Genomic DNA, 18,077 nt, shown 5'->3' on the forward strand with positions numbered 1-18,077 from the left:
CGGGGTTCACAGCGGTGATGATCAGCGGCGCAGCATTCTTCCCTTCATCGCAGACGCCAGGGCTGAAGAATGGAAATATCCTCTCAGAGAACAAACACCCAGTGAACCTGTAGATGTGAGACCCATTGTCCACGTTAAAGAAAGACACCGTCCCCTCCTCGTAGTCGACAAACACCCCGACCATCTGTGGCTTCTCTTTGAGCGACAGGACGACCGAGGGCGAGTCCAGAGCTCGGTACTCGTCCCCGTTCCTCAGCCGCACCGTCCAGTAACCGTTCTCTGGTTTGGAGGTGATCATCCCCTTCCTGTTGATGGACTCTTTGACGACGCCCAGGTCCCAGAAGGTTTTTGTCCCAACAGCAACCTGATTCAAGACATGATAGTATTTAAGGGATTGTTTGGGTGTTTTGAAGTGTGGTTGCATGAAGCGTTGACGTCTGATCGATGCCAACTTGTGCGAGTGTTTGTTTCTGTTGACTGGGAACCGAACTCTCACGTCTGCTCTCCACGACAGACGGAAAAACCCAATTTTAGCCACTTAGCAAATGGCTCGCCTAACTAAATATATGTGAAGGGATTGCCACTTTTTCCAGTGTGTGAAGAAGAAGAAGAAGAAGAAACCCACCTGGAAGTAGAACCTCCCGGACAGGAAGCTTTTCTTGGCCAGGACGCAGATGACGGGGTCAAAGCGTTGGGGATTGTCGGGGACGACATGCAGCAGCTCGCTGCGGCCCGCCTGCTTCCCGTCAGCTGACAGGATGATGTTAGGATGGGCGGTGTCGGCGTCTAACACTACGTCAACTGGGGAGGAATAGAGGTGTAGAACGTGAACACCAGCTTTACTGCTACCAAGGCCTGAAACCTCAACAAAGGAAGTCCACTGCTGAGTATCTAAGTTCTTTAAAACTCTACGTATGCTGATATTATCATTTCTTAGTCTGATTAGAACGATAAACGTTCATGGAGGTCATACCTGCATATTTCTGCATCATCTTCATCTCTGTAAGAAGAATAAGAAAAGTTGTAGAATTGTTATTGTGACATTTAGTTTGAAACGGCGATGTGTATTTGGACTTTGCCAAACTTCTAAATTTGTGTCCACATTTAAACACTGCCCACCATTAGCAATCAGCTAGCAAGTTAGCTGGAAATAAAACTGGAGAGATCATTTCACAGCAGCTAGAAATGTCATGAAGCCTATGGTGGAAAAACCACAAAGTGTTTTTTTCATTTTTGTGAATTTAACAGTTTTTGTGTAATTCCTCACATTGTCAGAAGAGGGAGACAAAAAAAATCCAGAAAGCAGCGTTAAATAGATTCCCAAATTTTAAGTTTAAGTATAAAATTGCCATTAACTCATCAACTCTTTTGATTGTGTGTGCACAAATTTGATATCTGTCCAACGACCATCTTCACCTTCTTTCTTCAGGTTCTCCAGCTCGTTCTTCAGGGTGTTGTCCACTTTAGACAGTGCTCTCCTCACGTTTCCCACACAGAGTTCAGGATGGACACCGATCTCCGTCCACATTCTCGTGGGTGGAGGCGAAGTAAGAGAAGGCAACCTCTGATTAACAAAAAAACAGAAAAGTTGATCTACGTGGATGGACTTGGACTGGGATCTGAAACTTCTGACCTTGTGGTCTTTTGCTTGAACCAACTTGTGTGCACCTGTAAGAGGTTCAGATGGTCGTCAGTGTTCCTCAGCTCCTCCAGCTCAGTGTTTCTCCTCCTCAGCTCAGTGATCTCCTGCTGCAGCTCACCAATGAGCTCCTCTGCTCTCCTCTCTGCCGCCTTCTGCTTCTCCTCAATCTCAGTGATGACCTCGCTTTGTCTTTCTTTGATGGAGCGTGTCAGAGACGCGCAGAGGCGGTCACTCTCCCTCTTCTCTCTCTCTGCGCTCACCTGGGTGAGGATGTGAAAAAGAACAGAACACCTCTTTCATCATTTTTAATGGTTTGAGTTTTAGCTCACACTTGCCTTTGCAGCAAGAAGATGGATGGACGTTTGGAGTTTTAGCTCATTCCTTCCATCTTCTGCAACACCTGTTATGGAATGACAGGCAGGGGAATTTTGAAAACTATCTGGAAATATTGTCCGTGTCTCTACATTTGGCCAAATACAGAAACCCCAACTCTTATAGCACACACACTGTGACGACTCACCGTGCTGAGCTTCAAACAGCTTTTGATCTCCTCTATTTTCTTCAGCCGCTCCTGGATCATCTGCTGGAAATCAGCCTCAGTCTTCCTTATTTGGACCTGTCGTATAACAGGAGGGAGGAAAAAACAGAATATATGCTAAGATTAAGACTTTGGTTAGATGTTGTAACACATATCTAATACAAATGATATCTGTTTTTCTGTCTTGACCAGCTGACGTACCTTCCTCTCCCCACTCTCGACCTCTACCGTAACAGCCTGGTGGTCTTTGTGCTCGGTCTCGGTGCAGAACCGACACACGCACCTCTGTTCGTCCCTGCAGAACATCTCCAGCAGCCTCTCGTGCTTCTTACACATCCTCTCCTGCAGGTTCTTCACCGGCTCGATCAATTTGTGTAGCTTCAGAGTGGAGACTCTCTGGTGTGGCTCCAGGTGGGCGTCGCAGTACGACGTCAGACACACCAGGCAGGACTTCCGGGCCTTCACCTGCAGGGACGTGGTGGCACAGACGTCGCACACCACCTCGCCGGGTTGGGCTGCAGACAGCGGCAGAGCCGACGTGCACACGGTCACGTGTCGAAACATGTCCGCTAGCTCTTTAAAGGCCGTGTTGATGCTCAGCTCAGGCAGAGAGCTGAATGACTTGTTACAGGTTGGGCACTGGCAGACATCCCCACTGTCCCACACACTCTGGATACAGGCTTGGCAGAAGTTGTGACCACAGGGAATGGTGACCGGGTCATTGAACACTTGTTGACAGATGGTGCACAGGAACTGTTTTTCTGATAACATGTTACCTGAAGAGGCCATTATCTACAGAACAGGGGGGGGATAAAGGGAAGTTATGTGATCTGTTGCTCAGGAAGTAAAGCGAAAGATTGATTAAGCAAACAGTGGTAGAAAGAGCACATAGATTTTTCAGTATTCTAAGAAAACTACTATTGAAAACATTGTCTGAGAGTGGAAAAACAGTGAAATATCTTGCATGTCGTCAGTGTGTAAATACAGAAAACTGCATGCTTTCAATTCAGTAAAACACACCCTGCAGTTGTTGCTGCATTACTCATTGTTTTCTCAACTAAATACACACAACACACCCATAATTTCCATTGACACAGAAAACACCATACTGCCAGTCAAAAAAAAGGCTCAATCAAATATTAGAACATTACAAGAAATAGAACTTTAAATTGTTAGCTTTGATTTGGTGAAGTCAGTTTTGCAAAATGACACACTGTTTACAACGTCAATAATGTGTTCACACTGTTTAAATATTTGTCACGCAATTAGCAAGGCAAACAGCAGGTTAATATGGGATCACAAAAACCCCACCCGTGGGACATACTGTATACATCTTCTTAAATGTAAATACTATTATTGTTTTGTTTATTTTCTTTTCGTGTGAGAGGGAAATATCTAATTATGCTAGTTTAGCTAATACAATTTATATAGTCATTAGCTTAAAGTTTGTCTGTTTATCAGGTTAGGGTTAGCGCTGTACATCAGTTATATCACTCAGTTACTGGGTAAATAAGGTATTGTGTGTTTACTAGATAAAGCAAGTGTAGTTAGTGTTTTTTTTTAATTAAGCGCTACTCTGTTAGCTTAGCATACATATTGTAGCCAAAGTTAGCTTGACTGTGTTCAAAATAATCAAAAATTTGAAATCTCTCTTGCTAATAAACCACATATTGGTTTGTTTAGTGTGTACAACAGAGCATAGCATGTTTTAAAAAAGCTTAATTCTAGAGGTAAATTTATCATTTTGACATTTTCAGAGATCCAAACAAAAGTAAATGTACTAAAAAAAAAAGGATTTTGAGCAAAACATTTCCAACAGGACTAAGCAATATCACAACTGCATACAAAAAGCATTTATCGGAGTTGTGCAATCTTGTAGCTTCAAGTCAGTCGACCATGGATTAAAAACTTCTGTGCAGATGATTAATGCTGATTTTTACATCTGCTACATAACTATAAGCTAATTGGCTCCCTGTTTTATATGCTATGCTAGGCTAAGCTAACCGAGTGCCGGTCAAAGCTTAGTCGTACATACAAGAAAGCAGCGTATTGTCATCTGAGAGCAAGCCATAAATTTAACTACAGACACACAGCAAAGGCTTAACACACAGGACTTTGCCCGAGTTGTACTGTAAACTCTTCACATACACTACTCACACATTTTGAGTCATCTTTTTCTGTTTTTAAACGTTTTAATAAAGTATTTTCACCGTTTTTGTTGCCTATTACTGAAAATGTGCTCTTACTTACTAGCTAGCTGCTTTTGGTGAGCCGGTAACACGTCACAATCTCCTGCTGTTGGTGTGAATGAGTATGAATGCATGACCACACCACAGCAGTGAAACAGGAAAATTATGTGTCAACACAGTTATTCATCAGCCCGGCCCTCCCTCCCTCCCTCTCTCTCTCTCCTGAGCTCAGCACTGAGCGCTTTGTCTTTGCTTCTCTTTACCTAAGCTTAAATTACTGTTTTTACATCATATAATCTGCTGGTTTCAGTGTCAGGAGTGAGATATGATCACATGACATGGGACTACCTGTGAATGTGGTCATGCAGTGCAGGGCCGGCCCTAAGCTGAATTTCATTTGGGGGCCCCACCACCTCGGAGTAACCAGTGTTTGACTATTATTGATACAAATACTACACTATAAAATGTATGTATTATAGTTATTTACACCAAACCAGAAGTCGGAACACGGAGTGATTCCACCTCCGAGTTAAGAAGTTGAGAAGTCATCCAGTTTAATGACTTTGGTTTTCATATTTTAAAACATTGGAGCAAATCTTCAACTACAAAATAAAACCAAATAACTGAAGTTCAACGCTAAATGGACAAAAGTATTTGGCCACACTTGTTAAGTATTGAATTCAGGTGTTTCAATCAGGCTCTGGGCTCCAATGAAGGACAATCGTTACACCAAGACATTTTGGACAATGCTATGTTTCCAGGTTTGTGGCAACATTTTGAGGAAGGAAAGCAAGGATGATTTGACCACTTTACTGTGGAAGAACTTGACTGACCTCACGTCAACCCAATCAAGCACTTTTGGGATAACCTAGAAGGGAGACAGGCCTTCTTGTCCAACATTGGTGCCTGACCACATAAATGCTCTACAGCAGTGAATCTCTAACTTTTTATACCAACCAAGTACCACCTGAGAAAATATTGACCTCTTGAAATAACACCATTATCGCCATAACGTTAAAATACAGTAGTGTAAATAGGTCGAGCAATGTCTGCTACGGACCTTTCAAATGGAGGCAAATTTAGTCTCTCATCACACTAGTGTAGAGAAATTACAGTAGATTAAGATGGAGCGAGAGATAATCCTAATTTTTATAATTTGTTTACTTTTCTACACACTCCGATCACATATCCTGGTATATACAGGAGAAAATTATTTCTGATTTTCCTCCCAAGTAACACCACAGGAACCTCGTGTTCCACTGGTGGTACACGTACCACAGTTTGAAAACCATACTCCAACATATTCCAATAGAAACAGTTTTCCAAGAAGAGTGGAAGCTGTTATAGCTACAATAGGGGCGACTGACTCCATGTTTAATACCTGCTCACTCACACAGAACGAGAGTGTGCCTCATAGGCGTGGTGCACCTCATGGTTTCACCTGAAGTGCACACTGTGGACGCCAGCCAGAACACGAGGAATGCTGCAAGTCCGGTTCACAGGCATGTACTGGTTTACTGCAACATCTGATTAAAGTGTGGTTAACATGTTTAAATGTTTCTCAGAATACATGAAACAAACCCAGAGCCGGGGAAAAGGCGTTTGTTTCTTAATTAGTCGTGAACTTTAGCTTGTTACATAATGTCTGGAACCGAAGCAGCGGCTCATTTTCAGATTAGAGATCATGTGACTGGTGTGTGATTTTTACAAGCTCATAACAACAGCATGTGAATGAGTTCAAATGAAAATGCACAATCACATTCTTTCACAGTATTGCACCATCCATGAAATTACATGTTTTATTATTTTTGCAAGCCCTTCATGGACATTGAAGGTACGGAAGAATATTAGGGCCTCATATGAAGACTAAAAAAAACATTAAAGCTGCAAGCAGCATTGTGTAGGCCCTCAATCAGGTGGCGCTATGCCCTTGACTTAGTTCTGTTCAATCTGTTGATGATTTCTGCCGTGGTTTCTTGTCTCAAGTATAAAGTTTCGAGCCGATCGGTCAATCGGTGGCGAAGTTACAGGCCACTTCCTGTTTTGAGGAAATTTCCGATAGTTGCCGTGGCCGCGCCCTTTTCAATCTGCAAGACCTTTTGATAACTTTTTATCTTCGATGGTTCTAGTACAAAGTGACGCATGTTGTTTAATTCAGTACGATTAATGTGCTCCGACGAGTTTGTTCATCTACGAAATCGCCAAGACGGACGCCAAATTCAAAACGGCTGACTTCCTGTTGAGTTGAGGCCATGGTCCCGATGGACTTTTTAGTTGGTCTTGGGCTGTGTCATGTTCCCACCAAGTTTCGTGAAATTTGATGCAACTCAGTTTCACCTTTGTTGTACAGTGTTACACCTTTGGGGGGCACTACTTTCACATTTGACACCACTTTTTTCACCAATATTTGGTGCCTCAAAAAATGCGATCTTTTGTAAGAAAAAAGATGAAAATGAATTAGCACAATTATTTATAAATGTGTCTGTTTGCTCAAGGGCTGAGTTTTAATGAGATGAAATAGCAGTGCTTTCTGTCTAAATAAAGGAAATAGAAATGTGATCTTCATTTGATTTGAACGGGAACATAGAGTAACGACACCGCACGGTTCCCCTAACCGTGACCATGAGCGCTGTTGTTGCCATGACCACAGACACAGGAGTGAGGAAGTGACCTCCGCTCTGGCGGCGACACCATTGTTGCACTTTGTTCACCTCGCGTTCAAACCCAACCATTACTCTTTTAACGACTGCTAATAAAAACATAATCGGCTGTTGTGTTGCCACCACCGTGTAACTGTGAAAACACAACATGTATGACATGATGTCGTGTTTGTTCAGGTTCATTTTCCGCCACCTCATGTTACCCATATAATGTTTTTGCATCAGGCTGAGGCCCGAGTTTGCATCTGCTTTTCATCACTGCAAACATTTCCCAAAGCATCCGTGACCTTGTGCGACAAGGTTGTTACTTTTTGTGTTTGTTTGTTTTAAAAAAAATGGTTGGACTTAAACCAATGAACAAGTTATATGGAAGCATTACATAATCTTTGTGCATGTGTCTTACCAATTTGAGATTAGATTGGACTTTATTGATCCCTCATTGATAAAATTTTTTATTTTTGGGAATAGGATATACAGTAGAATAAGCTTTAAAATTAGACACATATTGAGAATAAAACTAAAAACAGAAATAGAAAAAAGTATAATCTAATGCAGGATCTAATGCCTTGTACAGCAAACTTAAAAATAATAAAAAATTCTGCAGTTTCATAAAACTTTAAAAACTAAATTTAAATTAAGTTTATCCAAAGTTTTTCCTATTTTTTTCACTTGTGAAGGACAGAAAAAATGCGATTGACCTCATTATTCTTTAAAAACAAGTTAAAAAAGGAGTTTATTTATTGCCACATTAAATTTAGACACACAGTAGTGATGGAAGACATGTCTCAAAGAGGAGGCGAGAGCGATCACATGACAGGCTTTGCATAAGACAGGGTTCGATTTGCCATAAAGGTGGAGAACAAGAAGACGGAGATGGAAGAGACGCAAGGATACGTCCTGGTGAACGAATGAAACAGACTCCAGTTTTTAAAAAAGAAGGGTTTGACAGATTCGATATGTCGCGACATGGACGTCCGGTACATTCAGGTAAAAAAATATCTCTATGTGTTTTTCTGATGTTAGAAGATAAATGAACTATTGATTCGCTGTAGTGAATTATTGGCTAATTAATGATCAGTTAATGACTGTGTTTGGGCCTCTGTTAGTTCTGTTAGCAACTTCCTACAGTCTACGTCTACAGTTTTTGACAAAGCAATCAGATTTTAAGACAAACCTGTAGATATTTATTTAAATATTGTCTTTCATTTGCAGGCATACGAAGAGCCACTCTGTGTGTTCTGCTTTTATCAGGTCAGTGTGTGTGTGTGTGTGTATTTGTGTTAAGAAAAGAAGTTCTTCAAGCAAAATGCAAACACGAGATGCAGATTTCTTCGCCGAGTTAATCTCGCAGTGCTGCCCTCTTGTGGATTCAGTCACCCATCACTTCTTTAAGAGTCTTATATTACTCAATTTGATCTATGAAAGTGTGGCTACGTCCTATCAAAACAATGTACTGAATGAAAAAGTTATTTATATAAAAGAAATAGACTTTTGTGCTGTGAATTAGAGGAAAATATCGACTCACGGCTAGTATCGTCCAGTAGGAGCCTGGTAGGTGAATCTGTGGTTTCAAAAACTGTCAGCCCCGGTCAATTTATGAATCTTGCGGCTCCACAACCTGAGGGCTTTGTCCAACACATTTTTATAGCCGTGTTTCCATCGAGTGAAACGGTTGGGTTTGGTACAGTACTGTACACATTTTTTTTGCGTTAGGCATAGTACCAAAATAACTCGCCCCAACCATTCCATTCTTTGGCACTCTTCCCTTGAGGTACCAGGTACCATTTGGCCCCACCCACGCCCCGCCTACCAAGCAAAGGTGCTGCAAGCCTGACCTTGGCCTGAGGGCCTTACCATTCCAAACCGTACCGTACCATGATGGAAACACAGCCACTTTGTCAGATGTCCTGTGTAGCTAATGAAGTAGTGAGTGATTGTATGTTTACTGAATCTCCTGTTGCAGAACTGTGCTCATGCACCCTCTATAATTACCACTTCTTTGCCGAACCAAAGACGTGGTATCAAGCGAGGAGTCACTGCAGACAAATGTACAAAGACCTGGCCTTTGCTGGAAACGCTGAGGACATGAAGCGGCTGATCGCAGCTGCTGGCAGCGGTTACCAGGGCGACGTGTGGATCGGCCTGAAAGACAGATTTTATAACTGGTGGTGGTCTACCCCTTTTCCCAATCCCTACATAAATGACTCAACAAGTGTCCGGCTCTGGGCTAAGAATCAACCAAATAACAAGAGATGGGACAAAAGTTTGTGTGTTACTTTCATGAATGGGTTTTGGTACGATGTTAACTGCAGTGCTACGTTCAGCTCCGTCTGCCACAACAACTCAAACACAGACACACACGGTGAGTACATTTGTAGATTTTTGGTATTGTGTTGTTATTTACAGCAAACACATAAATAAAAACTGAGATAAATTAAAACCCTGTGAAGGGGGAGGTTTTTGTTAACTGTAAACCGTTTTCTTGGGAGCCTTCCTCTAAGCTCCGCCCCCAAACAATTGCCTGTGCCCAGTGTCCATGGTAATTATTAGTATTTTTCATGATTTTTCACTTCTTTAGATTTTGATGATATTTTTAATGCAAAAAAATTAGGGTTAGACACTTTATTGTGGTCTGCTTTGTCTGATTGATTTAGGATGAAAAGAAATCAATTAGGCAGCTTTCTTTCTTCAGCGAACATTCCGTCATCCGTTGCCGCTACAGATTTATGGAGCCTTCCATTTAGCAAGTCGGAAGTCAGAACTGGGAGTGACATGCGATTTGGCATGCGTACTTCTCATTCCCCTAAATCCTAGACCGCTTGTGATATCCAGAAAATTCAAAATCTATGGCGATCTGTCCAGGGTGTGACCCCGACTTTCGACTGAAATTACAACTGAAACGCACCATTAGAGCCAAGGGGAGATGCAGAAGCAGTGTCTGACCTTTAACCTCTCTTTCCAGGCCTCCACAGATATGTCTTTGTCAAAGAAAAGAAAACATGGCACGAGGCTCAGGCGAACTGCAGAAGGTACCACACGGACCTGGCCCGCGTGAGGAGCCACACTGAGAACGAGCAGCTACAGGCTGTGGTTCCCGATGGAGTATTTGCTTTTATCGGCCTGTACAGACACCTGTGGAATAAATGGTCAAATGGTGCGCCCTCAACCTTCAAATACTGGGCAGATGGACACCCACTGGGTCCACCTCACAACTGTGCTGCCAGTGTGATCAATGCCGAACACCACGGACACTGGGTGGAGAAGAGCTGTCAAAGTGAACGTCATTTCATGTGCTACAGCAGTAAGATTTTTGATATGTACAGATTCAAGCCACTTAATAAAAGATAAAAATCTACACCTAATTAAGTCTATGGATATGCTGAAAATCTGATAGACTTCCGTCAGCAGCTCTAAGATCGTTGATTTTTGTGCAGTTTACAAACTTGAGTTTCCATGTTTTCAGACTTGTTGAAAGACCAGATTTCTAAACACTGATATACTGTAACCCATATTTGATTTTCAGACCAAACGCGGGTGTTTCGACTCGAGCTGAAATCCACAGTGGACCTGGAGATTGACCCTGTTCTGAGAGAGAACGTCATAAAAGAGGTCATTGTCGTCATTATAACTGGATTTCTGCTCCTGGTCTCTCGCTTCTATCTCTACCTCACCTCCCTCCTTTCTGTTCCCCATTTGTCCTTTCACCACAACCTGTCTAGGCAGATGGCCGCACATCTTTCAGTCTGGTTCTGTCAGAGATTTCTGTTGTGATTTGGCGCTATACAAATAACATTACATTACATTACATGTCATTTAGCAGACGCTTTTATCCAAAGCGACTTACAATGGAATTGAGTACAATCAGCCAGGGGTGGAGTCGAACTTGCGACCATGATGTCTTTCGCACACAGGGTACCGGTCTTAACCACTGAGCCACTCCACCCCCAAATAAAACGTAATGTAGTTGAATTGAGTTACACATGTTGTTTTATATCATTCCTGTGTTATTCCTGTTTTGCAGATTGAGGCGAGGCTGAAGGAAAAAGGGTTCACGGGAGATTTCAAGCTAACATGGATATCCTAATAAAAATGTCTTCCACAGAGACAACGTGTTAGAATTGTAACGATCTCATGGAAATTAGATTGACACTGAATATCCAGAAAATAAGAAAACGAATAGTTTGTAGGTGAGATTTATATATGAATTGCTTTATAATGTAGTTAATATGGGTTCCACCAAATTGCCTTTAATGTGGAAAAGTCACCAACATTGGTAGCAAGTGCTTACGCTGCAAAGAAACCTCAAAAATGGATTAGTGTATCGTATTTGTGTTTTGTTTTTTTAATTGTAGACTTATTTCAAATGTCCTTATTTAGTCATTCACATACCATTTTTGTTTAAGTTTAAGTCAAAACTTTTGAGTCTTTTCTTAATAATAAGAAAAAACATTCAATTATTTCTGAGATTGTTTCTGATTATCATTTTTCTCCATGTGTATCAACTGTGTCAACAGGACAATGAAGTAGATGTGATTTGATACGACATTTGGATTTAATTTATTTACAATTTTTTTGTGTGTGTCTGTAAGAGTTACCCATAGATAGAGAGATAGATAGATAGATAGATGTATTTGAAGATAGTGTTCTCTAAAAAAAACATTTCCTGATTCCCTGCAGTGCCGTGGTTCCTCCACTGCGTGGCAATAAAGTACACATAAACTGTCAGTTTATGACAGTGTTATGATTCACTGCACTAAATCCTTAAGACCTATTCAATAATTAAGGCATCATATTGATTTTAAGTAACAATAAACACCAGCCAAGTTGAATTTGAACTTTCTTCCGGCACATTTTATTGGCCCTTTGCTCAGCAGCCACATTTTAGATGGAAAGTCAAATATGCCTTATTGTCACGACAGAGAAACAATCCTCGGCGAGACAAAAACAACAAGAAGCCTGGGACTTGTCATTCTCAAAGTATGATAAATAAAAAAGAAAATCAAGGCGAGGCTGTTTTATTTATAGAGCACTTTTCATACACAAAGGTTCACGGTGCTATAATCAAACATTTAAAAGCAACATATTTGAAATAATATATTGAGAATCGTAAGAAATCAACGCAACCCTGAAATTTAAAAAGAGCTTCATAGAAATTAAGTGTCAGAAGATAAAAAAGACGCTTTTGCAGTCATTTCTTAATTAAAGAATAAATAATGAAAGAAATCTGCTTTTATTGAGGGATTTTCTTTAATTGTTCTTATACACTTTTTCCCCTGCACATGTTTGTTATTAATCAATTTATGCACTTCGACCTTTTCCTGTGTGAAATGAAACAAACAAGTAAATACAAAATGTAAAACAAAAATTAGGAATTCTTTTAAAAAAGGACCCCAAATGATATAAGTAAAGATGTTAAAAATCCAGTTGTTACATTTACTTTGGACTGTATTTGCTGCTGTGACCAACAAAGACCTGTCTCGTCTCAAGTACAACTATGTCACGTGTCCTGAAACACACGCGCGAGATCAAAAAATAGTCCAAAAAGTCATTTCATTGTTCGTGTTTGGTGAAAAACATCATCGTTTGCATAAACGTTGACAATGTGTGATCAGCCTGCAACAGTTTCTAATTATCTATCCACGCCAGCTAATTGACAGTCATTACATTTGTGGACAGGAGATACTTATTAGTGTCATCAGCGACATGGTTGTTGTTTATTAAGCAGGACTACACCCTGTTCATGCCACCGTCATTTATGTTCTTAAAAACGTGGCAATGAGGACACAATGTTCGCAATTACTGGAAAGCTAAAGTCCAAGTACCCATTCCATGTAAATACACTGTTACCTCCTGTAATTAATTTAAACATATATATGTTCAGAAATTATTTTTTAATGAGCAAGTTTGAAACTGGGTACATGGGCAAGTCTGGGTGTCACGCCTTCAAAATAAAGCGTTTAACCTCTTGTTCCCTGACCCTCTTTTTGGGGTCCCTGCTCGAAAATGAGGATATCGCTGCAATTACAAGCTCTATGTGAATTATCTTGGGATCAAAAGATAACGCTTAGATGCCACTGGGCCAGAGTAAATGCAGATGGAACCCAGCATAAACGAAGGATTTTTGTTTAAGTTTAAAAACTCAAGGAAGTCATGGAACAACCCGTGGACATTAAAGTAAAATTACAGAGGTTTATTATCAAACCCAAATTGGATTTTTAAACATATAACAGATTGTAACTAGCTTGATTTTTTATGAGCAGCTAAAAAACACACGAGAGCCGACTTTTTTAATAGCACAATCAGCTCTGACCAGTGGCACTTTTCCACCGTACATTTCTAGCACGACTCGGCTCTACTCGGTTTGGTATCAGCAACTTGATTTCCATTACTTCGTCGTTCGTCCTGCGTGAAACCGCCGCAAATGTGGTTTTATACGCGACACAAGCACAAACAAAGTATGACTTGTAAAGCAGTTGTTTTCGGTGTAACTGAATCATTAGAATCAGTTCACTGAATCATTCATTACTTCCCGCATGACCGGAGCGCAGACTGAAATACCGGGTCTGAACGGGTTGTGATTCTGGCTCCTGATCGCCAGCTTTCAAGCAGTGCTGTCACTAAATAGACACCAGAGACTCTTTTTAGACATTTCCTCTCCTAAATGTTGGAGATTAACGCATGTTTTTTAGGATTTTTAAGAGTTTTTAACTGATCTACAATTCGACATTGTGCGCTTTGATTCTGGTGTCGGACGTCGCACTCAGGACTCTTCCAGTGACGACACTCTCTGACCAATCAGTGGCCGGCATCACATTTTAGTATTGGCTCAGCTCGACTTTGAACCTCGACAGAGCAGGTACTAAAAACAGCTTTAAGAATTTCAATCATATATATATTAAAACTAATAAAGACAGTATTTTACTGTTGTATTGATGTAAACGTAACCAAGACAATCGTTCAAGAATGAAGTGACCCTTTGATGCGTGAATACACTTGATACTTTAAATACATGTTAGGGCTCATAATGACAGTAATTAAACATATTATTATTATTATTATTATTATTGTTGTTGTTGATAATACTTTTATGATTATATGTCCTGTCTCCGCTTCTCACGTTTCGGACAAAAACATCAACAGACTGAGTCATAGGACTGTTGTTTGATTCCTTCAGTGTTAATCATCCAGGAAGATATTAACCAGCAGTCCAAAAAAAAATAATAACCCATAATATTCTATATATTTTTGAATTTGGAAGTAACCTCATTTCAAAATAAAAGTGCATTTATGATTGGCTGATTTCCAAAATATTTACGGCACATGCACAGAACGGGGTCCGGTAGGGACGTGCGCCACATGACCGCATACTTGTTGTTTTACACAGACTACAAGTGAGTATCAGTGGTGGCCTGGTGGTCAAGGAAGCAGACTTGTGTCCGGAGGGTTAAGGCCTACGTTATTAAGTAGATTATAATGCATTATAAGCTTGGGATGCATCAAATATTACTATAAATAAACATATTCAAGCTGAATATGTTCAGCTTTTACCTTAAGCTAGCTGTTCAAAAGTAGCTAATGTGAATGTTGGTTACTGTGGGATCTTTTGACCATGTCTACCTTTGCCACGTTCACTTTTTTATTACTGCTGTTACACCCAGTGGTGTCTTCTGCCAACAGGTATGAGTAAACCAAAACGTCAACTGCCGTGTAATCACATGCCAAGGTGGTGATAGCTGCTGTCACACATGTTTGTTGTGCTCTTTGTTCTGTTCTGGCTTGAACAGTTTCATCACATATTCTTACAAATTGCAGTGTTTGGACTTTCTGCCGGTTACTGTCATTAGTCTGTGATCTCCGTACGCAAAGAATGACAAACCCTTTATTGTTGGCATAAACTCAGCATACTAATAAAATTAGCTACGTGAAAAAGAAAAGTCCAAAACACAACCACACACAATAAAAACGCTAAATACTAAAGGTGATATGGTATTGCACACGCAGTAGACGATCATGAGTTGTCTACTTCCTGATTTACATTATTGCTTGTAATGTGTGGATTGCTTTTCTCCGCCTCCAATCTCAAAGTTGACCCCCCTAAACGTGCTTGAAAACACGTCTAAGAACTAGATAGACAACACCGCTTGCAGCTTGTGTTTCTTCCTTCCCCTTGACTTCCTGTCCTCTTGTTTTGATTACCCAAACTCGTTCCTCAAAGTTTTCACACGTGTCCTGTTCCGTGTTGGTCTCTTCTTGGTGCTTTTTCTCACGTTATCCTCCCCCAGGTTTAAAAACTATCCCCGTCTCAAAAGCGTCTCGCGTTTGTGCCAAGTCAACGAATGGCGATTCAAACTGTGATACCGCTATATCTGATCTACAGTTGGTGTGATTTTATTTTCATGATGGCCCGAGTATTTGTTTTCCTTGTCCAAACCCAAGGGTGTAGAATAATTTAGTTAATAGCCATCAGCGGTATTGAATGCACTATTAATGAGTGATAAACAAAAAAAAGTCCTTCTCAAAGTCAAGGACGCACTTCACACTTTTTCTTCTTCTGTTTTTTTCACACCACTTTGAGCTACCTTCAGGAATTAATCTTGGCGGTGACCGAGTCGTTGTGACGGGAATGTAACAATCGATCGATGAGTGCTGATAAGATAATTAGCAGCTTGAATGTGCGCATTTATTCTTGGGTGGAGTACACACGGCTAGCTGCCCCATGTGTGTGTGTGTGTGTGTCCATGAACTTGTCCTCGTACTGGAGAGGGCGACAAGAAACCAGAGTCAAGAAATTCAATTTGACCCAGCATCCCAGTCCGGACAGGTCAGGGCTTTTTAGCCTTTTCACGGTGGATAAGGCTCAACTGTATCTCCACTATGTCATTGTTTCATACTTCAAAGGGTATAATCATCATTAACTACAAACAAACAAGAGCACTCAGGGAACACAGACGTCCTTCAAGGCTTCAACACTTTGTCACATGTGTTTCACATACTGGCACCTGAATTCTTTTTTTACATTTTGATCCAGAAGAACTTTCTGGATCTGTATAGAACTTTACCTGCTCATAGCTATCGCCATCTTAACCGTGTAAAGCCAAAACCATTAAATAATTGACAGAAAATTCCAATTCTTCAAAACTGGAGCCTTTATTGGTCCTTCTGAACAAGCAAACAAAGCATTTTTCAAATATTTTCAGAGTTTTAATTTGTATCATATTTGATAACCATGTTGGGAAATGATGAAGGCCATGCTTTCTCACATCATGGGGCAGCTCAGGGGTTTTCCTCTTCCGGGGAGGGGTTGGCGTTGCTTCTGGAGACGACAGTGGTCAGTGGCCACATTTTTTGACCTTTCCTGCACTTGTGAGGGCGGTGCCAACAGAAGCCTGAAACCTTCGAAGGGGATTATATTATTATTATTATTATTATTGTTGTTATTATTATCATTGTTATCTATAGTCCAATATTTGCCCTAAATTTGAAGAAATTCCCTCTCAATGCGAAACCATACAAATGATGCAAATAACATAAAATGTTTTCTTATTAATTATTATTTTATATTATATTATTGTATTATTTATTTTAAATCTAAAACCATGTTATTGTACAATGTTTCTCTCCAAAACAGGTTGTGCTGAACATGTGCCAGCACATGCCGGTACTGTGATAAGCCTCTCCGGAAATGTTTTTTGGAATAATAATTCCATTCTGTTGCAACCTAATCTGAGTCGTTATGTTTTTCCAATGAAAACTGCTTCCTGGTGGCAACATGGTGACAAAAATAAATATATTACCCCCTTTTAGTGCAAAAAAACCCCAAAACCAAAACAGATAAGAATGAATGGATCTGTTATAATAGTGTGGAAATTACAATGACCTCAGCATACTGTTGTGTCTGTGGTGCAAACATGATCACACAGTCCAAAGACTGGAAAATGAGAATTCAGATTAGTACATTGAAGGTCATGTGATATCACTGCACAGTGATAACAATGACAGAATGTGTTGCTAAAGCTGTAGTCAGGTTAGATGGGGAAAAAATACACTGTAAAATAGGATTCAAAAATAGGTAAAAAAAAAATTTGGAAATCTCATCTAAAAGTGGGCAGCATTCATTTCACTTGTGTTTGTACATTGGTTGCACATGAGGTTTTAAAAAGGCAAATAAAGATTGTGTGGATGTAGGAACATGGGTTAAAATGTGAGAACAATAAAGATTTTTTTGCCAAAGCTGTAGCAGGCAGAAATACACTGTAAAATATGGTAAAGGTCATGTGAGTTTTCAATGTTTTGAAAACCACCCTCACAACTCATATAGCAATGTTTTCAAGTATCTCTACAAAACAACAGGAGTTGGTGGAAACCCAAAAGCGCTCTAAAAATGTCGTAAAATCTGGTTTTAGATTTGCTACGTGTCAAACATACATAACAATTTTTTTAAAGACAAGTTTTCAAATAAAGGTCCTTGAATTCTTTCATGCAACATTCGTTTAAGTCATGTTTGTACATTTTGAGGTTTATACAAAGGCAAATAAAGGTTGTGTGGATGTTAAGGGTGAATTCTAAGTACTATAATTACCAGTGCTACCAGTTGTATAATTATTAAAACTAATCTCAGCTTGTAATTGCTGGTTAAAGTAATCTGGAAGTGTATTCTAGCAAAGTTATAACAAGTCTGAAAAAACAAATTATCCACACACAAACACAAATGTTTTCTTTTATTTAAGTGTATTATGTTCGAAATAAAGCATTTGTTAATTCATCATAAAGTTAAACCTTTTTAGGTACAACAAGCGTTCCTTTTTCCAGAGTATCTGGTAAAGATTTACCTGCTAAAAGTCCACCAGGAATTGGTGGAGACCAAAAATTCACATTTGCTACTTGAAATTCAACCCCTCGTGACTGACGATGATTTATAGAAGATCACAAATTTTTCTCATCTATTTCAAATTATTATATTGTGATAATAGTTGTGAAAATACAACCACAATTGCCGTCACCAAACCTGACCAACTCACTCAAACCAGTTCAGCATTTGTGTCTGAACC

The 18,077-nt window shown here is 40.1% G+C and overlaps 2 protein-coding genes across 2 annotated transcripts in view; one reads left to right on the forward strand and one right to left on the reverse strand.

Annotated features, from left to right (window-relative positions):
• LOC122766890 (E3 ubiquitin-protein ligase TRIM39-like) overlaps positions 1–4,533 on the reverse strand; it is a 6,073-nt gene extending 1,540 nt beyond the window's left edge. The window contains exons 1-8 of the mRNA XM_044022111.1: positions 4,431–4,533; positions 2,382–2,972; positions 2,163–2,258; positions 1,669–1,902; positions 1,417–1,564; positions 974–1,000; positions 626–801; positions 1–364 (exon numbers count right to left, since the gene is read on the reverse strand). The exon at positions 1–364 is cut by the window's left edge and continues 1,540 nt beyond it. Coding sequence (XP_043878046.1) covers positions 1–364; positions 626–801; positions 974–1,000; positions 1,417–1,564; positions 1,669–1,902; positions 2,163–2,258; positions 2,382–2,969 — 1,633 coding nt within the window. The 5' untranslated portion in view covers positions 2,970–2,972; positions 4,431–4,533. The remainder of the gene's footprint in view (positions 365–625; positions 802–973; positions 1,001–1,416; positions 1,565–1,668; positions 1,903–2,162; positions 2,259–2,381; positions 2,973–4,430) is intronic.
• A 3,694-nt stretch (positions 4,534–8,227) lies between these two features.
• On the forward strand, positions 8,228–11,409 carry LOC122767250 (secretory phospholipase A2 receptor). Its single transcript, XM_044022668.1, has 5 exons — positions 8,228–8,280; positions 8,993–9,391; positions 9,992–10,330; positions 10,553–10,638; positions 11,051–11,409. The coding sequence occupies exons 2-5, from the start codon at positions 9,076–9,078 to the stop codon at positions 11,111–11,113; spliced, it is 804 nt and encodes a 267-aa protein (XP_043878603.1). The 5' UTR covers positions 8,228–8,280; positions 8,993–9,075; the 3' UTR covers positions 11,114–11,409.
• The last annotated feature ends 6,668 nt before the right edge of the window (positions 11,410–18,077 follow it).

The sequence above is a fragment of the Solea senegalensis genome, linkage group LG3 (genome assembly GCF_019176455.1).
Source record: "Solea senegalensis isolate Sse05_10M linkage group LG3, IFAPA_SoseM_1, whole genome shotgun sequence".
Classification (NCBI taxonomy): domain Eukaryota; kingdom Metazoa; phylum Chordata; class Actinopteri; order Pleuronectiformes; family Soleidae; genus Solea; species Solea senegalensis.

What these genes read in the sequence shown, in the direction of transcription:
- LOC122767250 (XM_044022668.1), top strand. Translation starts at nt 9,076, where the DNA reads ATGTACAAAGACCTGGCCTTTGCTGGAAACGCTGAGGACATGAAGCGG. An exon ending in CTCAAACACAGACACACACG is followed by an intron (nt 9,392 to 9,991) that starts GTGAGTACATTT and finishes CTCTCTTTCCAG; the next exon opens with GCCTCCACAGATATGTCTTT. An exon ending in GAGAGAACGTCATAAAAGAG is followed by an intron (nt 10,639 to 11,050) that starts GTCATTGTCGTC and finishes CCTGTTTTGCAG; the next exon opens with ATTGAGGCGAGGCTGAAGGA.